This window comes from Rattus rattus, chromosome 4 (genome assembly GCF_011064425.1).
Source record: "Rattus rattus isolate New Zealand chromosome 4, Rrattus_CSIRO_v1, whole genome shotgun sequence".
Taxonomy (NCBI): Eukaryota; Metazoa; Chordata; class Mammalia; order Rodentia; family Muridae; genus Rattus; species Rattus rattus.
The window spans coordinates 40,186,214-40,205,904 of NC_046157.1; the positions used below are offsets into that span (position 1 = coordinate 40,186,214).

General features: G+C 40.2%; 1 protein-coding gene across 1 annotated transcript in view; it reads left to right on the forward strand.

Annotated features, from left to right (window-relative positions):
- Positions 1–1,807: 1,807 nt before the first annotated feature.
- The window catches only part of Senp7 (SUMO specific peptidase 7), a 126,250-nt gene continuing 108,366 nt past the window's right edge, over positions 1,808–19,691 (forward strand). The window contains exons 1-3 of the mRNA XM_032900304.1: positions 1,808–1,974; positions 8,632–8,684; positions 16,077–16,175. Coding sequence (XP_032756195.1) covers positions 1,935–1,974; positions 8,632–8,684; positions 16,077–16,175 — 192 coding nt within the window. The 5' untranslated portion in view covers positions 1,808–1,934. The remainder of the gene's footprint in view (positions 1,975–8,631; positions 8,685–16,076; positions 16,176–19,691) is intronic.

A 19,691-nucleotide genomic window follows, 5' to 3' on the forward strand; every position in this document is an offset into this window, starting at 1 on the left:
GCCTCTGTTGCTATGGCAACTGCCATACATTCCCACCATTCACCTGCCCATCCTTAACTGTGTGCAGGGTTGTTGGGTGTGATTAAGTCATGGTCCAAATAAAAGGCAAAGCCCCCGACCTTCACTCTCTCTTTCCTTCTTTTTTTGTCGTCCCTTCCTCCCCTTTCCTCTTTTCCCTTCTCCCCTAATAAACTTTCCTCTCTTGTGGAGCTCTTCTGGCCTGGTGTGATCTGTCCCCATACAAGCTGCCATTCTAACACTCATTATTAGGTCATTTTTTTTTTCTTTTAAAACTTCCAGCCAGGTCTGGTGCCACACATCTTTAATCCCAGCACTGCAGAAGCAGGGGCAGGAGCATTTCCATCAGTTCTAGGCCATCCAGGCTCGTTTCAAATGTGAGAAATAGGTTAGGGGAGTAAAGAAAGAGATCACCATTCTAATCAAAATGTCTGGACAAGGCAAGCTTGACTTCATGAAGAGGATGTGCTCAGAAGAACAAACACATTGAAAAAGAACTTGATTTATATGTAATTCAATTGGTGACCTGTGTCTTTCCCATTGGTGGGGGCTCTGAGCATATCTTAAGGTTTTACTGCTGTGAGTAGACACCATGACCAAGGCAAGTCTTATAAAGGACAACATTTAATTGGGGCTGGCTTACAGGTTCAGAGACTCAGTTCATTATCATCAAGGGGGGAATATAGCAGCATCCAGTCAGGCATGGTGTAGGAGGAGCTGAGAGTTCTACATCATCTTACAAAGGCAAACAGGAGAAGACTGGCTTCCAGGCAGCTAGGATGAGGGTATTAAAGCCCACATCCACAGTGACACACCTACTCCAAAAAGGCCACATCTCCTAATAGTGTCATTCCCTGGGTCAAGCATATACAAACCACCATAGACCACATAGTCTTAATTCTAGTGACTATTCTAAAAAGAATTGGCACATAGGAAATGAGAAGAGGAAATCAAGTCCTGGAATACATCACATTTCTGGCTCCAACTGGGTGGAAAGATTAAAACATTTGTCTAAATGTCATACAAGTTGGGTGTGTGTGTGTGTGAAAAAGGTGTAAATATTTTGCTCCTGTGTGAAAGGGGGCACAGGAAGAACAGTGGGAGAGAATAGTGGAGATCCTGAGACAGTAACAGATGGCAGGAGCAGGGGGAAATCCTTGTCCCCAGGGGCGGGGCTCTGGGCTTAGCATAGTGCAGTGGTAGGGAAGGTGAAAGGCCAGGAGGCTAGGGGTAGGGGTATTTGTGAATAGGGACTGTAGGACCTTGATATGCAACCACTGGTGTCTGTCAGTGAAGAGCCATATGTCCCATATGCTAGGAAGGGAACTGAAATCTAACTGCTGGGCCAAGACTGTTGTTTTGGCTATTAGGACGTCCTGAGACCTAACAGTACTAAACACACGCTTTACAATTTTTGATAGAAAAGACTCATATTTGATGATTTCTTACACCAAACAACAATAAGAACAACTATATTTTGCTGTTCTTTTTTCTAAGTTTGAGTAGGTTTCTTGAGGACAAATAGCTAGAAATACAGAGTAACTTCTTATACTTTTGGGGCAATTTCGTTAAAAAGCGGAGGTACTCGGTATTTTTAATTTTTTTGTCAACCTAAATTTTAAAGTCAACGGGTTAAAATCCTAAACCAAGTTTTACTTTTCCATAGCGACACTGTGGGTGAAAAATCCCCACCGCCTAGGCCGTGGCTCGCAGGCAAAACAAGGCCCAGGAAGCGCGACCTCCGGCAGAGGTGGGAGGGGCAAGGGACTTCCGGTCGGAGGGAGGCGACTACTAGTGCGCAAGCGTGAATCCCACTTCTGGCTTTCTCTCTTCCCCTCCCCCTCCCTTCCCCAGCCCGAGGGGTCCTGAGGTGACAGCGCCTGGAAGTGGGACTGGAGGAGCCGGCGGTGGAGAAGATGGATAGGGCCAGGCCTGGGCGTCGGCGAGCTTCGTCAGGTGAGGAGAGCCTGCACGAGGGCCGAGCGGACTGTGCTACCTGCGCGGCTGGCGGCTGCTCGGAGGCGCGGTGGGGAGGGGGAGAGGGCGGGAGGGAGCGGCGGGGGCGCGCATAATGGAGAGCTCGGGGGCCGCGCCCGCAGCTGTCGGAGAAGCCTCTGCCGTCTGCCCCTTCTGCACCCCTTTGGTATGCTCCCTCCTCCCGGGACACTCTCAATTGTCTTCGGTCCACCGGTCTTTTCTGCTGGCTAGCCAATGTCCTGCCACGCCTTCCTCGTAATTCCACCCGCGTTCACTTTCGCTCCCACCTACCCTGCACAAGATGTCACTTTCCTCGGATCCTTTGACCCCTTGCCTGGCCGCCTTCCCTCCTTCCTTTGGCAGGTCGGAGAGGCTGCAAGCGAGGAAGGCGGGGCTTGTCGATCGTCCCCGCAGCTCCTCGAGTAAATAAATACTCCAGCTGTCCTTCTCGTTTAATAGCATTTTTCTTTTCCAGCCTCCAGCATCTTCCAAAAGTGATTCGGAAGTCAGAGGATTTGAAGCCGGGCTTTTTTGTTTTTATTCTCAGCCCATTTTTGTTTGAAATTGTTTTAAGACTTGAAATTCAAGAACCTCTTAAGTTTTGTGTAAAATTGAGATAGAGCTCCGCCCAGTCGACAAGTTATTGTTACACAGCTCCTGTTCAGTGCACCTCTTAAGTCCTCGAGTCAACTCCCGTGTGCGTAGACATGCAGTCTAGTACATAAAACAACATCGATGCATTCGTTGAGTTGGTTTTGTTTTCCTTCCCTTTTTTTCTTTTTCTTTCTTTTTTTGAGAAAGGGTCTCCCTGTGTAACCCAGGATGGGGTCATATTCGCAGTCCCCCTGCTTCCCTCTTCTGAATGCTGGGGTTACAGGCCAGCCGAGCCCAGCCCTTTTCCCCTCTCTCTGGTTTTTCAAGACAGAGTTTCTCTGTGTAGCCCTGGCTATCCTGAAACTCTATTTGTAGACCTGGCTGGCCTCCCAACTCAGAGATCTGCCTGCTTTTGCCTCCCGTATATTGGGTGTTAAAGGCTTGCACCACCACCGACCAACTCAGCTCATCTCACTTTAAAATTTATCATTATACTGTTTATTTTGGTAGAACTAGTGTCAGCAGTTTCTAATCTATTTAGGTGTGCCCAGTGGCAGTGTGTCTAAAGCTCTTATCGTTGGCCATGAGCACAGATCTCTGAGGACTTGGTTTGGCAGAGTTGATATCCCACGATCTCTTCATATGCAGTCGATCTTACTAGTATTTTTGTATTTAGTCTGCTTTAGAGCTTGGGAGTCTCCTGCCTCAGACTTTGCCCGTGCTAGGATTATAGTTGTGTTGCCACCGTGCCTAGCTTTCCCCCCTTGAGTATTTTTAAGATACTAGCTGCTCTTTGCCTTTGAAATTATATTTATGCAAGACATAAAGGTGTTTTTGTATGCATGTCTCCACAGATGAGATTTTGTTTTCCTATTCCTGCTCCCTGGGGTCAAGCAAAATCGACATACTAGAAAATGCAGTATTTAGTATCATTTGAGAGTTTTTAAATGTAGAGCTTTAGGCATAATCATAATCTCAGTTTAAGATGCACAGTTTCTTCAGTTTCTTCTTCTTTTTTTTTTTTTTTTTTTTTTTTTTTTTTTTGGAGCTGGGGACCGAACCCAGGGCCTTGCGCTTCCCTAGGCAAGCTCTACCACTGAGCTAAATCCCAACCCCGCACAGTTTCTTCTTAATAAATGTTTCATCTTGGTTCACTACATTTACCTATGTTAGTGTGTTATATCAAGATATAAGATAGATCAAGGCTTTTCTTTCCATTGGCAAAATCTTTCCCCTTTGCCTGGTTATAGTCACTTATTATAGTTTATTTGATGGATATACTTTTAAAATATTTTATTTGTTTATTATATATTATGATTACACTGTCGCTATCTTCAGACACACCAGAAGAGGGCATCAGATCTCATTTCAGATGGTTGTGAGCCACCATGTGGTTGCTGGGATTTGAACTCAGGACCTCGGGAAGAGCAGTCGGTGCTCTTAACCACTGAGCCATCTCTCCAGCCCGATGGATATACTTTTAGAAAAAAACATTGAGAATAAAAAATGGCTAATCTGAAAACACACGGGTATTTATGTTAGCGATACCTCTAGGAAAGATCTTTTGGAATGAGTTTTGAGATTAAGACCTCAATTTCATAAAAGTATTCATGTCACTAGAGAATTTTTTCTCATGACTCTCCTTTAGAAATGGCCTTTCTGCAGAATAATGTGTTATCAGATCCATTCAGAAATCTACTGTTTTCTAGCTTTTTACCCCAATATACCTATAGTATATAATGTGAACATTAAAGAACTTGCTTAATAGTATATTTGATTTTTCATATGTATATTAACAGAAATGTACTGTCCTGCACTTGTTTTGTAGAACAGGCTGGTCTCAAACTCAGAGATCTGCCTGCCTTTGCCTCCTGGGTTCTCAGAATAAAGGCATGTGCCACCATTCCCCTCTTAAAATATTTTCATTTTGATTTATATTTTTTTTATTTTGTGTCTATGAGTATTTTTCCTGCATGTCCACATGTGTACCATGTGTGTTCCTGGTGCCTGTGGTGATCAGGAGAGGATATCAGATCCTTTGGAACTGGACTTAGAGTTGTGAGCTGCCATGTTGGTGTTGGGAATCACCTGAGAGTCATATACTCGTCAAAACCAGTGGTCCAACACTCTGTCTTCCTGTTCATGTACTGACAGAGCTCAGCTCAGTCTGAGGTCTCGTTTGCAAGTGTCTGAAGATGACATTAGTGGACTGCACCTTCTACACCCTTGGCCTGAGAACTTCAATTCTTTCAAGTGACTTACTGTTTTTGATTATGGATTAAACTGGGATTTAAGAGTCATAAGCATCTGTTATAAAAAACTAGTGTTAGAAACAGGGTCAGAATTAAGCATCTGGTCTCTAAATACAACATAGCATTCATGTCCTTTATTGCCATTTTGTGTTAATTATCCCTACTTTGGGAAAAAAATTACATGGCTAAAAAATAACTAGTTTAAAACCAAAGACCAAAAATACCCTCAGGATTTCTAAATTCTCTGTGTGCTCTTGTGTATTGTGGCTCACGAAGAAAGTGGCTTTCAAGAGAGTGTACCAGAGAGGGGGTGAAGGGAGGAGAGGAAAGGGAGAAACTGATATAATTCTACTTCAATTAAAAACATAAAAAGAAAGAAAGAAATTGGCTGTGAGGACTGATAAGATGGTTCATTGGGCAAAGGTGCCTCCTGCTGAAACTGACACAAGAATTCACTTGGTACAGAGAGAGAGAGACAGAGACAGAGACAGAGACAGACAGAGAGACACAGACCACTCCTGAGCATTGTCCTCTGACCTCTACATGAGTACTGCAATATGTATGACTCCCCCAGACGCCAATAAACAAATGAAAATGTAGCCGAATGCTTCCTGATTTCTTCTGCAGTTCCATCTTGAGGGATTAGTGTCCCATGATACATTTTTCTAACATGCATCAGTTGGTCCAGGTGATACCTGTTTTGCAGTATTAGAAGTATAATGTGACTTGGACCAGCAAGTTGTTCTTCAGTGACCAGGTCCTAAGGGTGATAACCCTTAGGGGATGGAAGGATAAGATAGGAAAGCAGGGATCGGAAGGTCTTGAGCAAGCTGTTTCTTATGCCAAGAAAGTTTATCAAGAAGTACAGCATTTTATATACAGCTTGCAGGGGAAAATGTCACAGAGTCAGCAGAAAACTGTCCCATAATGGGACAGTCTGTCTGCAAGAAGATAAACAAATTTTCACAAAGAGATCCCAAGATATCTCAAGTGCATCACAGACCAAGTACTCACTGGCTTTGGGAGGGAAAAGTTGGGTTCTCAGTGTCTGGAAAACAGCAGCTCCTCCAAGTCCCTGGCCATACTGGCCTTGCTAAGTATATACCTGTTCCAGACAAGGGACTGTGCTCCTTCTCTCTATGGTGAATCTGCATTATTTTCCCAGACGATACTTAAGGAAGTTGAAGTGAGTGGAATTGTCCATAGAAAGTATAAAGGGGACTGGAGAGATGGTTCAGCGGTTAAGAGCACTGGCTGCTCTTTCAGAGGTCCTGAGTTCAATTCCCAGCAACCACATGGTGGCTCACAACCATCTGTAATGGAATATGATGCCCTCTTCTGGTGTGTCTAAAGATAACAACAGTGTACTCACATACATAAATTAAATAAAAATCTTAAAAAAAAAAAAGGTATAAAGGGTTAGGCATGGTGGCAACATGTCTTTAATCCCAGCACCACCGTGTAACTTCAAAGCCAGCCTGGTCTATATAGCAAGCTCTAGGCCAGCTACGCCTACATTAGAGAGAAACCCTGTGTCAAAAAAACAAAAGCAAAAAACCCCAAAAACAAAACCACAAAACAAAACAAAACAAAAAAAAAAACCCCAAACAAAAAAGAACCCCAAAACAAAACAAGGTCAGATGATTTGAAAATGGAGAGAATAGACACTGGCAAGCTATTAGGTAGGTAGGTAGGTAGCAGTAGGTTTAGGAAGAGAGGGGGCGATGGTAGTATTTCACAGGAAGTCCTGTGAGGGATTTGCCAGTAGAGGTTACTTTTCGTGGTGAATGCGGTCTGATAGCAACAGAAGAAGGCAGATTTCATGAAGCTGAAGGAACTAAGTGATGGGAGGAAGTAGGCCACAGGAATAAGCTGAGAAGGTGAGAGGAGGGAATGTTACACAAGTTGGAGTAGGGGAACAGGGTTAGAAAAGACTATGAAGACTGATTGGCAAGGGACTAGGAAAGGTCAGTGGAGAGGAAGATGGTTAATGATATATCAGGTAAGCTATAGTTGAGAGGGTGAGGTGCTAGAAGAGGGGGATGGAGTAGATTTGATGACATGGGGAAAGTGGGGATGAAGACAAGTATACAGTTTGAGAAGTTAATATTGCAGTCATGGCTTGCTGTGAAATAGGCGAGGTATCCGAAAAAAAAAAAAAAAATAGAAAAATGGAGTTTTCAATTCTGAGCTCAGGAATAGGAGGTTCTGTTGGGTTGAATAAAGGACATACATAATTTTGGAGTTTTAAAATGTGAGTTTGCAGTGGTCGGGGTTACTAAAGTTGATATGAACCCAGTGATAGTAAGCAGTAGGAGGAAGTGCTCAGAGAAAGATTAGTTTAGTTTAACTTAGGGTAAAGTAACGTGACAGGATGTGGAGTCAAGGAAAGTGCTTAGGGCCAAGAACAGCATTTAGAACGAGAGGTTTTTATTTCAGAAGTTGGGTGAAGCTGGGTGTGTGGCACACATTTAATCCCAGCACCTGGGAGGCAGAGGTAGGTGGACCTAAGTTCAATGTACAACATCATCCATGAAAGACTAGTGTAGCTGTATGTTTTATAACCGTAGCACTGTAATGGACAGAGACAGAAGGGTCATGGCCCATTGGTTGCTGGCCTTCAGGGTCCAATGAGAGACCTCGTCTCAAATAAGGCAGCCAGTGATAAATCAGGACACCTGATGTCCTCTGTTTTCCCTGATACTCAGAGATGCATGCAACTTGCACTCGTGCCTGTATACACCCTACATGTTCATTACATACATGTACTTAAACATAAAAACAAAAAATTGCTTCTCCATCATTTATTGACAAAGATTCTTTTCTTGCTGAATTGCAGTAATATGCCACAAGTAGATGACTTGGTGTTATGTGTATACACGTGTATGTGTATGCAGTTTTTATTATGAAATCAGATGTATAATTTGGTAGGTTACAGTTATTTTTTTGAACAGGTTCTTACCATTAGCTCTGGCTGTCCCAGAACTTGGTATGTAGACCACCAGGCTGGCCTTGAAACCACTGAGACTCACCTGCCCCTTCCTCCTGAGTGCTAGAATTAAAGGCGTGCTCCACCATGCCCAGATTGTGGGTAAAAATTGCTAAGAAATCTTGGCTTGTGTCTGATTTGTTCAGTATTCTTCATACTCATTGCTTAGCTCGTTAGACCTGATATGAGTGGCACACGGTAGCTATTAAGCAAATGTTTCCTGATTGAATGAGAGAATTTATACAAGTAGAACCCACAGGAAGTCTGAAAAATGTTGACAAGTAAAGAGTTAAAGTGTTTCCGTTTATGTAGCAGTGGGCACGTGGGGAGAGAGAGAGAGAGAGAGAGAGAGAGAGAGAGAGAGAGAGAGAGAGAGAGAGAGGGAGGGGGGGAGGGAGAGAGGAGAAGAGAGAGAGGAGAGAAGGGGGAGGGGAGGAGAGAGGGAGAGAGGAGAGAGAGAATGCTGCCAACTTCTAGATAATCTCACCTCTGTTCCTTATCACGAGAACTTGCCCAATCATCTGCTTCTACCACGGGTATGACATTTTTATCAGGGAATTTCTGTTTAGTTCTTCTAAATTGTCCTCATACTGGAGACATTTGTGATGGTCTGTTATACTGACCCGTGACAGACTTTTTCGTCTTTAGCCATAGCCTCTTCAGGGTCTACAAAATATATCAGTGTATTATAAGCATAACAAGCAATTTTAAATAAGGGATAGATACAAAAAGACCCCATTCATTAAATTATGTTATTTAGATGATAAGTGCTGATTTTTATTATGTCTTTCATTTTTGTAGAGATTGTTACAGAGGGAAAAAGGAAAAAGTCATCACCTGCTGATTTACAGAAGGTATGTGTTCACGTGTTTATGGTCTGTGAAGTTACTGATACCAGTACCACTGTGCTATTTTCTTTTTAGTATAATTCAAATACACTGTGAAACTTCGACCAGTGTTTTAGGGAAAACCCCATGTCTAGTTAACTGAGGGTTGAGCATGGAGCTCTTTCTGGGACTTGACTTAAGTTACTACATGGTAATCAGCATGCCTCCTAGTGCTCATTTTAGATTGTTATATAAAGCTTAGTTCAGTGCTTCTTTGGTAAATGAATAGCATGTCTCATGCTCATTTATTAATAATTTAGAGTTAGAAGATTTATATTCATGATATATGCCAAAAATGATACCTGGGCTATGCTCTGGTTTCTGTTTAATTAGTGTAGGTTTTTAACTAACTAACTTTTATGTGTATGGTTATTCTGCCTGTATGTTATGTCTGTGCATCACAAACATGATTGATGTCTGTGGAGGCTAAAAGATGGTATTGGACCCCTTGGGACTAGAGTTACAGATGGTTGTGACTGACCCACCATGTGGGTGCTGGGAATTGAACTTGAGTTCATTGCTGGTGATCTTAACCTGTGAGCCAATTCTCCAGACCCTATGTTTTATTTTCTTTTTTCATTTTTAATTTATTTTTATTTCATGTGCATTGGTATTTTGTCTGCATGCATGTCTGTGTGAAGGTGTTGGGTCCTCTGGAATAGGAGTTATACACAGGTGTGAGCTGCCATATAGGTGTTGGGAATTAAACCCAGGTCCTCTGAATGAGTAGGTAGTGCTCTTAGCCACTGAGCCCTCTCTCCAGCCCTGTGCTTTATTTTCTTGAAACAGTGTTTCATGTCGCATAGGGTAGCTTCGAGTTCACTGTATAGCTGAGAATGATTCTTCTGTTCTACCTCCCAAGTACTAGGATCACAGGATATCAGAATGTACCATTAAAAAATTATTAACTTATTCTGTATAGGCCTAAACTAGCAAAAACAGTTACTAATTTCTACTTATATAACATGTTTTTAAAGTCATTCTTTTAAAAAAAGTGACCCCCCAGCATTTTGTGATTTAAATGTAGGAATAGCCTGATTTACATAATAAGTATTAATTATTATTAGATAATTGTTTTGCTTTCATGCACTCTTTTATTCATGTATTATTATTATTATTATTATTATTATTATCATTATTTTTAGTATAGAATAGGGTTTATTCAGGGCATGAGGAGGGGAGTTAAGAGGGTAGTAGGGGCAGAGAAAGGGAGAGGAGAGGAGAGGAGAAGAGACCAGCCATGAACCATGAGCATGTGGAGAGAGAGGGGGGAGGGGAATGGGGAGAAAAGGGACAAAGGGGGAAGAGGGTAAGAGAGCAAGAGAGATCAAGAGCTATTACTTTTTTTTGAGACAGGGTTTTACTATGTAGCTCTGGCTGTTCTAGAACTCACTATGTAGACCAGGTTGCTTCAAACCCGCAGAGATCAGCTGCCTCCCAAGTGCTGGGATTAAAGGCACTCAGTACTATTTCTGGCTACATGTTTGGCCTTAATTTAGAACATTTTGTATGTTAATGTAGTTGTAGCATTTGGCAGAGGAGGATGATGGGAGGGGAATCAGTAGTGCCTTAGATGACCATGCAGAGAACATTGTTTTAGGTATTGGTTTTCATTGGTTGACTTAAAATTTGCAGGGGTTGTGTCTTTTTTTAAAATTTATTTTATTTATATGAATACACTGTAGCTATCTTCAGACACTCCAGAAGAGGGCATTGGCATTACAGATGGTTGTGAGCCGCCTTGTGGTTGCTGGGAATTGAACTCAGGACTTTTGGAAGAGCAGCTGAGCCATCTTCCCAGACCTGGGGTGTGTCTTAGGGTTTTACTGCTGTTAACAGACATCACAATCAAGGCAAGCCTTATAAAGAACAGCATCTAACTGGGGCTGGCCACAGGTTCAGAGGTCCATCACCATCGAGGTGGGAGCAGGGCAGCATCCAGGCAGGCATGGTGCAGGAGGAGCTGAGAGTTCTACATCTTCACTTGGAGGCTACTAGAAGAATAGTGGCTTCCAGGCAGCTAGGATGAGGGTCTTATAGTCCACACCCACAGTGACATATCTACTCCAACAAGACCACACCTTCTCAAACAGGGCCACTCCTAACAGTACCACTCCCTGGGCCAAACCATACACAAACCATCACAGGGTGCTTTCTCCATTCAAAATGTTGGATTTAAATTAAGTTGGGCAAATAATTTTTTTTATATTACCAGATCAGAAACCGTCATAATCAGTGATTCAGTTAGTTTTTCTGTTACTATATCAGGATTTCTGAGAGTAGTGATTTGTAAAGAAAAGAAGTGTTGAGCCAGTGAGATGGCTCGGTGAGTAAAAGAAAATAAATGTATTTTTTTCATGGTATTGGAGAGCCATTTACATTTGTTCATTTTCTCTCAGGTGCCTTGTTCAGTTTCAGCTCTTGACAGAAAGAGAAGAGCAAACAGGCTGCAGATGAGCTTGAGAGAGAATAGGGGAGAGTTCCAGCAGTTATTTGTAATAATCTCTCTCTCTCTTTTATTTAATTGTCAACATCATCATTATCATTATTATCATTTTATTTTAGTTTTTTGATTAAGAGTCTCACTGTATATTCCTGACTGGCTTGGAATTCTCTATGTAGATTAGGCTGGCCTCAAATTCACAGAGATAGCCCCTGCCTCCCAAATGCTAGGATTAAAGTTATTTGACACAGCACCTGAAGTTTAAGTCTAGTCTAGGAAATATATCCATGGTAATGAGTTAACAGTGTTGTCAAATTCTCTTCCCTGAGTTCTCCTGCCCTTTCCTCCTTTGCCTTTCATCCATTTTCACAGTGTTGAGAATCGAGCACAGAGCTTTGAAAATGTTGAAGATGTATCCTGCCACTAAAGCCATACCCCTTTTCCATACTCTTCAGTATGACTTTTTAATATCCAGATACTTGTGACTCATAAAAGTTACAAAAATAGGACAGAATTCCTGTGTACTATTTGTTCAGTTTATTCTGATGTTAATATCTTATATAATAATAGTATGATTGTCAAAAAATAAGAAATTAGCCTTGATCTAATACATACAGATCCATTCCAAAATTCTCCATTGTGTTTATTTGTTATACTTCTTAATTTCCTTGTCTGTCACATTTCTTTAGTATTGTTTCTTTTATAGCCATGACACTTTGGACAAAAGCTAGATAATAATTTGTAGAATATTCCTCAACATGAATGTGTGTGTGTGTTGTATCTGTCTGTCTATGTCTATCTATGTCTATGTGTCTTACTGTTGATGATGTCAGCCTGATTGTGGGGTTAAGGCAGTATCTCTTGCGTACTCCCCTGTATGGTTACTCATTTCCTCCTTATCATTAGTAGGCATCTTGGAAAAGACTGCAATAGTATTATATTTTTGCCTATTATTTTGCTATCTATTAGTGGATCTTGGTTGAATTCTTTTGGCTATTTTCTATTTCCTTTATTTATTGTCTTTTAAATATAGTTTGTATTTTCAGTAGTCCTTTTTCTTTCTTTCTTTCTTTTTTGTTTTTTTTTTGTTTTCTTGAGGCAGAGTTTCTTTCTGGCTACCCCCGGAACTCTTTGTAGACCAGGGTGGCCTCAAACTCACAGAAATCTGTGTGCCTTTGCCTCCTGAGTGCTAGGATTTTAGGTGTGCATCATCATGTTTGACCCCATCTTCACTTCTTAATGGGAATTTTTCTGTGAAGGAGAGCTAGCCCTCTTCTTCCATTTATTTAAAATTGTCCTCAGACACTTATTTCATTGTGTTTATTATAATCTACTGTTGATGATTTTGTTGGTCAAAGTTTTCCAGTTTTGGCAATAGGGTATCTTTCAGATTGGGTCCTCTGTTCCTTTGTATGTATACATGTCTGTGTTTATATGTGTATTCATTTGTATGTGAGTGCATGTGCAGAGGGCATGTGTATGCATGCATGTGGAGGACAGCCTCAAGTATCATTTTTTTTTTTTTTTTTTTTTGGTTCTTTTTTTTTCGGAGCTGGGGGATCGAACCCAGGGCCTTGCGCTTCCCTAGGCAAAGCGCTCACCACTGAGCTAAATCCCCAACCCCTCAAGTATCATTCTTTGGGCATTTCTCTCCCCCTACCTTCCCCCCCAATTTTGGCAGGATCTCGTGCTATCTTGGAATTTGAGAAGTAGGCAAGGTTAGCTGCTCAGTGAACCCCAGGAATTTGTGGATTTCCACCTCTCCAGTGCTAGGATTATAAGTGTGAGCTACTGTACATACATACATACATACATACATACATACATACATACATACATACACACACACACATTTATATTTATACATACACACATGTTCTATGTGACTTTTTGGGATAGAATTCTGGTTTCTGTGCTTTAAAAAAAAAGTAGTACATTGAATAGTCTATTTTCCCAGGCCTCCTATAGTCTTTTGACATAGTGCAATTTTTTTTGAGTGCTTTGATTTTAGCATTATAAGATACGTTTTTGGCACTGCAGGATGTTAATTGTGTGAGCTAGCCTTTTGCTGTGCATACTTATTAGAGAAACAGTTTAAAGGAAGGAAATTTTATTTTGCCTTGTAGTTTCAGAGATTTTAGACATTGGTTTAGGCCACGACAAGGCAGAAACATTATGGAGGAAGGGCATGGTGGAGAAAAGCTGTTCACTTCAAGGTAAGCAGGAAGCCAAGAGGAGACAGAAGTGGCCCAGGGCAGGAGAGCGTGCGTCAAAGGCATGCGTGCCCGCAGTGTGCGTGCCCGCAGTGAGCTGCTGCCTTACCGAGGCTTCACGTCTACCTCTCTGCTTCCCAGGCGTCTCTTGAGATGTTTGAGCCCGTCATTTAATTATGTTATGGGCAAAGTCAGCTCTCATGGTTTAAATCTCTGGAAACACTCTCAGACACAGTGTGCTTCACTGATCTCGTGCAGTGCATGTGTCTTTCAGTCCAGTCTGTATCAAGACTAGCTGCCACACTCGACTTACATTCTGTTTTCAAATTGAAGAATTCTATCTAGGAAGCCAGGTCTAGGTGCACTGTAGACTTTGGCACTGCAGTGGTTACACTGGCTCCAGGTGTTCTCAACAGAAAGAACCAGAAAATACATACTCACCTGAACTTACTCCCCCATCTTTCTGTACAAATATTAATATAAGTCCACTGTTGAGAATTCAGACTCCAGTCAAATAGTTCTAGTCTTATTCTAGCTTTTTCTTTTCTCATTTTAATATTCTTGTCTATTAGCAATGCTATATTTTCTTTTTAAGATATTTATTAATTCTTTGAGAATTGTATGATGTCATAGACCTGCTCGTATTTAAAGGGAAGGAATATGATTTTGCTGTTCTAGGGCTGTTGGTATCACAATATAAGGTGACCATGTGTGGTGTGATCAGTGTTGATACTGAGTTCAAAATAGGACTATTCATGAAAAATACAACATGTATAACCTGTGTACGTGAGGGTCCATGGATTTGGACAGGCTGAAGCCCTTGTCTTACTTCTCTTATTTTCTAATTGAAAATATGAAGCGCTAGGCCTGGTGGAACCACCCTGTAAGCCTTGCTCCTCAGGAAGCTGAGGCAGAAACATAGAGAATTTAATACCTGCCTGTGCTACAGAGTGAATTTAGTTTCTACTTAGGTAACTTGGTAAGACCTTCCTTCCAATTAATAAATTAACAAAAGGGGTAGAGGTATGGCTTAGTGGTAGAGTAATTGCATCTCATGGAGGAGGTCCTGGGTTTGATCCCCAACAGTATACAAAAATTAAATGATTCAAAGATTTTTTTCAAGTGAAAAATTATAAAGAAATACATTTTAATACAGAAAAGCAATAAATAGGAAGTTACCAGTACTCAGGAAGATTAGCTGTCCCTTAGCTAATGAAGCTAGTGATGTAAGAGTTGAGGTATACCTTCTTCAAATTCTTCTTGTTCTTCTGAATCAGGCTTCCCTACAGAAACACTTGTAGACTAAAGGTTATACTTGATATTTGTGCCTTTTTAATGAGGAGTTAGTTGGCAATTGAGGCCAGGGCTGTGTTACATGCTAAGCAGGTTCTCTGCTACTAAGCTGGGGCTCCCTTCTAAATGATTAGTGTATGTATTTAATACTTAGTTATGTGTAAGTTTTAGGTAATTTAAGTTTTAAACAAATGACTCCTAACTTGTTATATTTCATGCATTCATTTTAAAATTTAGGTTATTGATATATATGTATATATGTGTATATATATGTATGTGTGTGTGTGTGTGTGTGTGTGTGTGTGTGTCTCAGAGACACAAAAGTCATTAAGTGCTGGGTGTAGTGGACAGAGAAGCCTGTAATCCCATCACATGGGAGGCAGAGACAGGAGGATTGCCACAAGCTTGAGGCCAGCCTGGTCTGCTTGGTAAGTTGTAGGATAGCTGGGCAGTACAGAACGACCACTTCTAAGGAAAAAAGGACAAGAGAGAGGAAACGAATGACAGGACCCTCAGTCTAGGAGGAAGACAGCTGTATAGACAAATAAATAGCTATGATATGGTCTGAGCAGTATAAATAATTTAAAATAAATGTATTAGGCACTAACACACAAAGAAAGGATTGGCTTCAAATAAGGCCAAATATTATTCAGATAGGTCTGGAGTATTTCATAAAAATCAATGCAGAGAAGAGCAATCTAGGTTGAAGAACTAGTATGTAAACATATCTAGTCTCAGATAGATATAAATATAAATAATTTAAAATAAATGTATTAGGCACTAACACACAAAGAAAGGATTGGCTTCAAATAAGGCCAAATATTATTCAGATAGGTCTGGAGTATTTCATAAAAATCAATGCAGAGAAGAGCAATCTAGGTTGAAGAACTAGTATGTAAACATATCTAGTCTCTCTATATAGTATACAAACATATCTAGATTATATATAGTGTACAAAAATATCTGTATAAAATAATGCAACATGTCTGAAGAAAGCTTAGCAACTCTATAAAGTTGAGTTGCCGAGGTTTAATCTGTGGGTGACGTGAACCAGCCCTGAATGTATGGAATTTTACTTATAAGTGACGAGTGCCATTGTTGTATTTTGTATGTCACAGTTATGAAAAGCTTTATGTTTTATATAACTGTAGCTTGCATTAGAAAGATTAGAAGGGGAAGAGATCAGGCTAGAGAACAGTATTTTGGAAGCTAGCATGATTCTTCATTTACCTATTTTATGATAATCAGAGGATAATTACAACTGTATTTAATTTCTTACAAATTAAGCATTTAATTTAAACCTTTAAAAACTATTAGAATATTTATGTAGAGTAATAGACAGTGCCTCTGTTAATTGATTCTTTTTTTATTATTTCAGTTACACTAATTACTTTCTCATCCTGGTTTCAGATAACGAAGTTGTTAACTGTAAAGTCAGAGGACGTTCTTGCTCAGTCACCACTGCCCAAGCTCAGAGGCTCAGAATGCTGGGACTTCCCTTTGGAGGGGGTAAATCAACCTTTAAACTATGTTGTATTTGAATTGTTTAAAATGTTTTATTATATTAATTTTTATTTTATTATGCATCCTTTTTAATTTTCTCTGTAATTAAAGATTTAATAATAGCTTATTTCTAATACATGTTAAAATAAAGCTTGGAGATTAGGATCTTGGGTCTTCAGTTAAAATAGCATATGCATGGTTGACTTATGAAATTTAAATCTCATTATAAAATAAATAACTTTAAGGTCACTGAAATTTTAAGTTTAATAAAGTTATTTGTTCTTTCCTCATTTAAAAGATTGCTTATCTCTTAATTGGCACGATAGCTGCATTTCAAAATGTACTCTGGGAACTGGAAAGACGGCCCGATGGTCGAAAGCACTACTTATTCTAGAGGACTTGGGTTTAGTTCCCAGCACCCACGTGATGGCTTACAACTGCTCTCACTCCAGTTCCAGGGGATCTGATGCCCTCTTCTTACCTCTGCAAGCATCAGGCATGGTGCACAGACATACATGAAACTAAATATATGTACATAATACTCATATTTACATGTATATGTGTGTTTATATCTATCCAAATACCCATAGATATATACATACACATATATATACACATATACAGATGCTTGTACATGAATATTTTTATATATTCATATATATAACTCAGAATTCTTTTAAAAAAGATTTATGGTTATACATCTAGATTTTAGTATTAGCACAGTTAGTAATTAGTGTAGGGCTCTGATAACTCCCTGATAATGAAAGTTACCAATAATATCATTTTGCTATTTTTGCTGGCTGAGATGGGGTCTGGCTATGTTGCATAGACTGGCCTTGAACTGTTGGACTGCATGTACTGTTGCATCTGGCTCAGCACTTCTTTCTTTTTTGAGATAGCCACACAAACTAGTCTAGGCTGGTTTTAAACCCTTAAACTTCTTGTTTCCTGTGTGTGCATGTGTGTGTGTACTTTCTTTTGTTGGTGTGTGTATATGTATCCCATGTTAATGTGTGTATGGATACACCTGTATGCAGTGACCAGATGACAGCTTCATTAGTTCTTCCTCAGGTGATGCCTCCTTTTTTCTGTTTTCCCCCTTCCTGGTCCCCACTCCCTGTGTTCTGTACCTTGTCTCCCCTCCTTTTTGCCTCTGAGAGGCACCCCCACCCCCCATATCTTTTTTCCCTATAAAAGACAGGATCACTCACTGGTCTGGAACTCACCAAGTAGGTTAGGGATCCCCGGCACCAGAATTGCAAATATATACTCACACCCCTCTTCTTTTAAAAAGTGGGTTCTGAGATTGAACTCAGGTCCTTGTGTTTGCAAAGCAGGCTCTTTACCTACTGAGCTGTCTCTAGAGTCCCCGTGTCCTTCTCAGTTTACCACTCTGCTCATGGCTGAATAGCGCTTCTCATTCCATTCCTTTGTGGGAGCCGTTTGTTTGGCTCAATTTGGAAAGAAAGAGCTCTAGGGATTATTGGCATGCTCAACATTATTTTGAATAATACAAAGATTCTTTCCTCTGTGTGTCCATCTATGATGGAGCATGCAAATGCCTAGTGTGCATGTAGAGGTCAGAGGATGACTTTAGACGTCTGTTCTTTCTTCCTCTTTAAGGAGGATTCTGGGGATTGAACTGAGGATGCCAGGCTAGCAAGTACCATTATTCACAGCCATCACAGCAGCCTGCTGTTCAGTCATTTTTTAAAATTCAAAAGAAGGTCTCTCATTGTAGCTCAGGGTACCATGTAGCCCATGCTGCTCTGGAACTTGAGTAATCATCTTGCCTCAATAATTATCTAGATTATAGTTTATTAAAACTACTAGCTACTAGCTACTTTATTAAAACTATATAAAGATACATTTCTGCCATTAAAATGGCATAGGGATGATCTGTATGGCTCAGCATTTAATGGTATTTACTGGTCTTATAGGACCCGAGTTCAGTTTCTCAGGTTACGATGTACCCAACATCAGGTGGGTTACAATGCCCTATAACTGCACTTCCAGGGAATCTGATGATGCCTTTGTCTTCTATGGGCACCTGCACTAAACGAATGTAGCCTCACAGAGACACATAATTAAAGATAAAATAAAAAAGTTGCATACAAAGAAAAGTGCCTTGTAATCTTATATAGCTCCTTGATTTATTTAGCTTTTTACATAAGGACATTTTTAACATATAGGATACATTGTATGTTGAGTGTATTTTTCCACATACATTTCTTTCTGTCCTCTATTCTTCCTTTGGTCCTCTTTGTTCCCATATACAGTTAAACTTTCACATACATGATTTGTGTATCTATATAAAAATCTTGGAGTAAAAACATATGGATAAAAATGAACTATTTTTGTTTTTCTGAGATTTACTTAATTACTTTATGAATATCTCCAATTGTATCAATTTTGCTGCAAATGATATGACTTCACTGACTTTATGTCTAAACAAAATGTTATATATATATATATATATATATAACACATACATACATACAAATTTTTATATATATATTAAAATATACATATATACACATACCACACTTTCCTTAGCTATTTCTCTGTTGTTGGCCACTGAAACTGGTTCCGTAATTTAGCTGTTGTGAATAGTGCTGCAGTAAATGTTGATGTGTAGGTATTTTTGTGATGCGTTAACTTTGGGTTCTTTGTCAATACCAAGGAGTGTGATATAACTGGGTCATATAGTAGCTCTATGCCCATTGCCATAGCTGCTAGACTAACTCCCACCAGCAGAGTCCCCTGTGTCTGCATCTCTGCTTGCAGTTGTTGCTGTTTGTTTGCCTAATTACTGCCACTCTTATTAGGCTAAAATGGAATCTCAATGAGTTTTGATTTGGATTGATAGCTAGTGACTTTGAATATTTTTTCATATTGACTATTGGCCATTTCGTCATTAGAGAACTTTTTAACTTCAACCCATTTATCATTTATTGATGGAGTCACTTGATTTTTTTAAAGATGAGATCTCATTGTGTAGTCTTTGCTGGTCTAGAACTTGATATGTGGACCAGGTAGACCTCAAAATTACAGAGAGGTACCTGTCTCTGCTTCTCTGACAGCTGGGATTAAAGATGTACCAAGTTGTCCAGCTGAGTTATTTGATTTCTTGTTCAAATTCACATGGTTCTCTCTGAGGACCTCTCTAGTAGGTTCTTGGCCTGATAATGGTGTCAAGTATGGATTTCATCCTGTGGAGTGGGATTTAAATTTTATTGGAAAGTGCTTGGTTGCTCCCAAAATGTTCACACCACTATTGCACCAGTGGTCGTGCCTTAACAGGCCAAATCACTGTAGCTGTAGGGTTCACAGTGATGTGAGATGTATTGCTACCTTTCAGTGTCCACTGCTGAGGAATTAAATTCCAGTTCAGGATTCATCAGAGGCTGGATATGGTAGCACAGGTCTTTAATCCCAGAAGTCAGGAGGCAGAGGTGAGCAGATCTCTGAGAGTTTGAGGACAACCTAACTTACAAAACGAGTTTCAGTACAGCCAGGGCC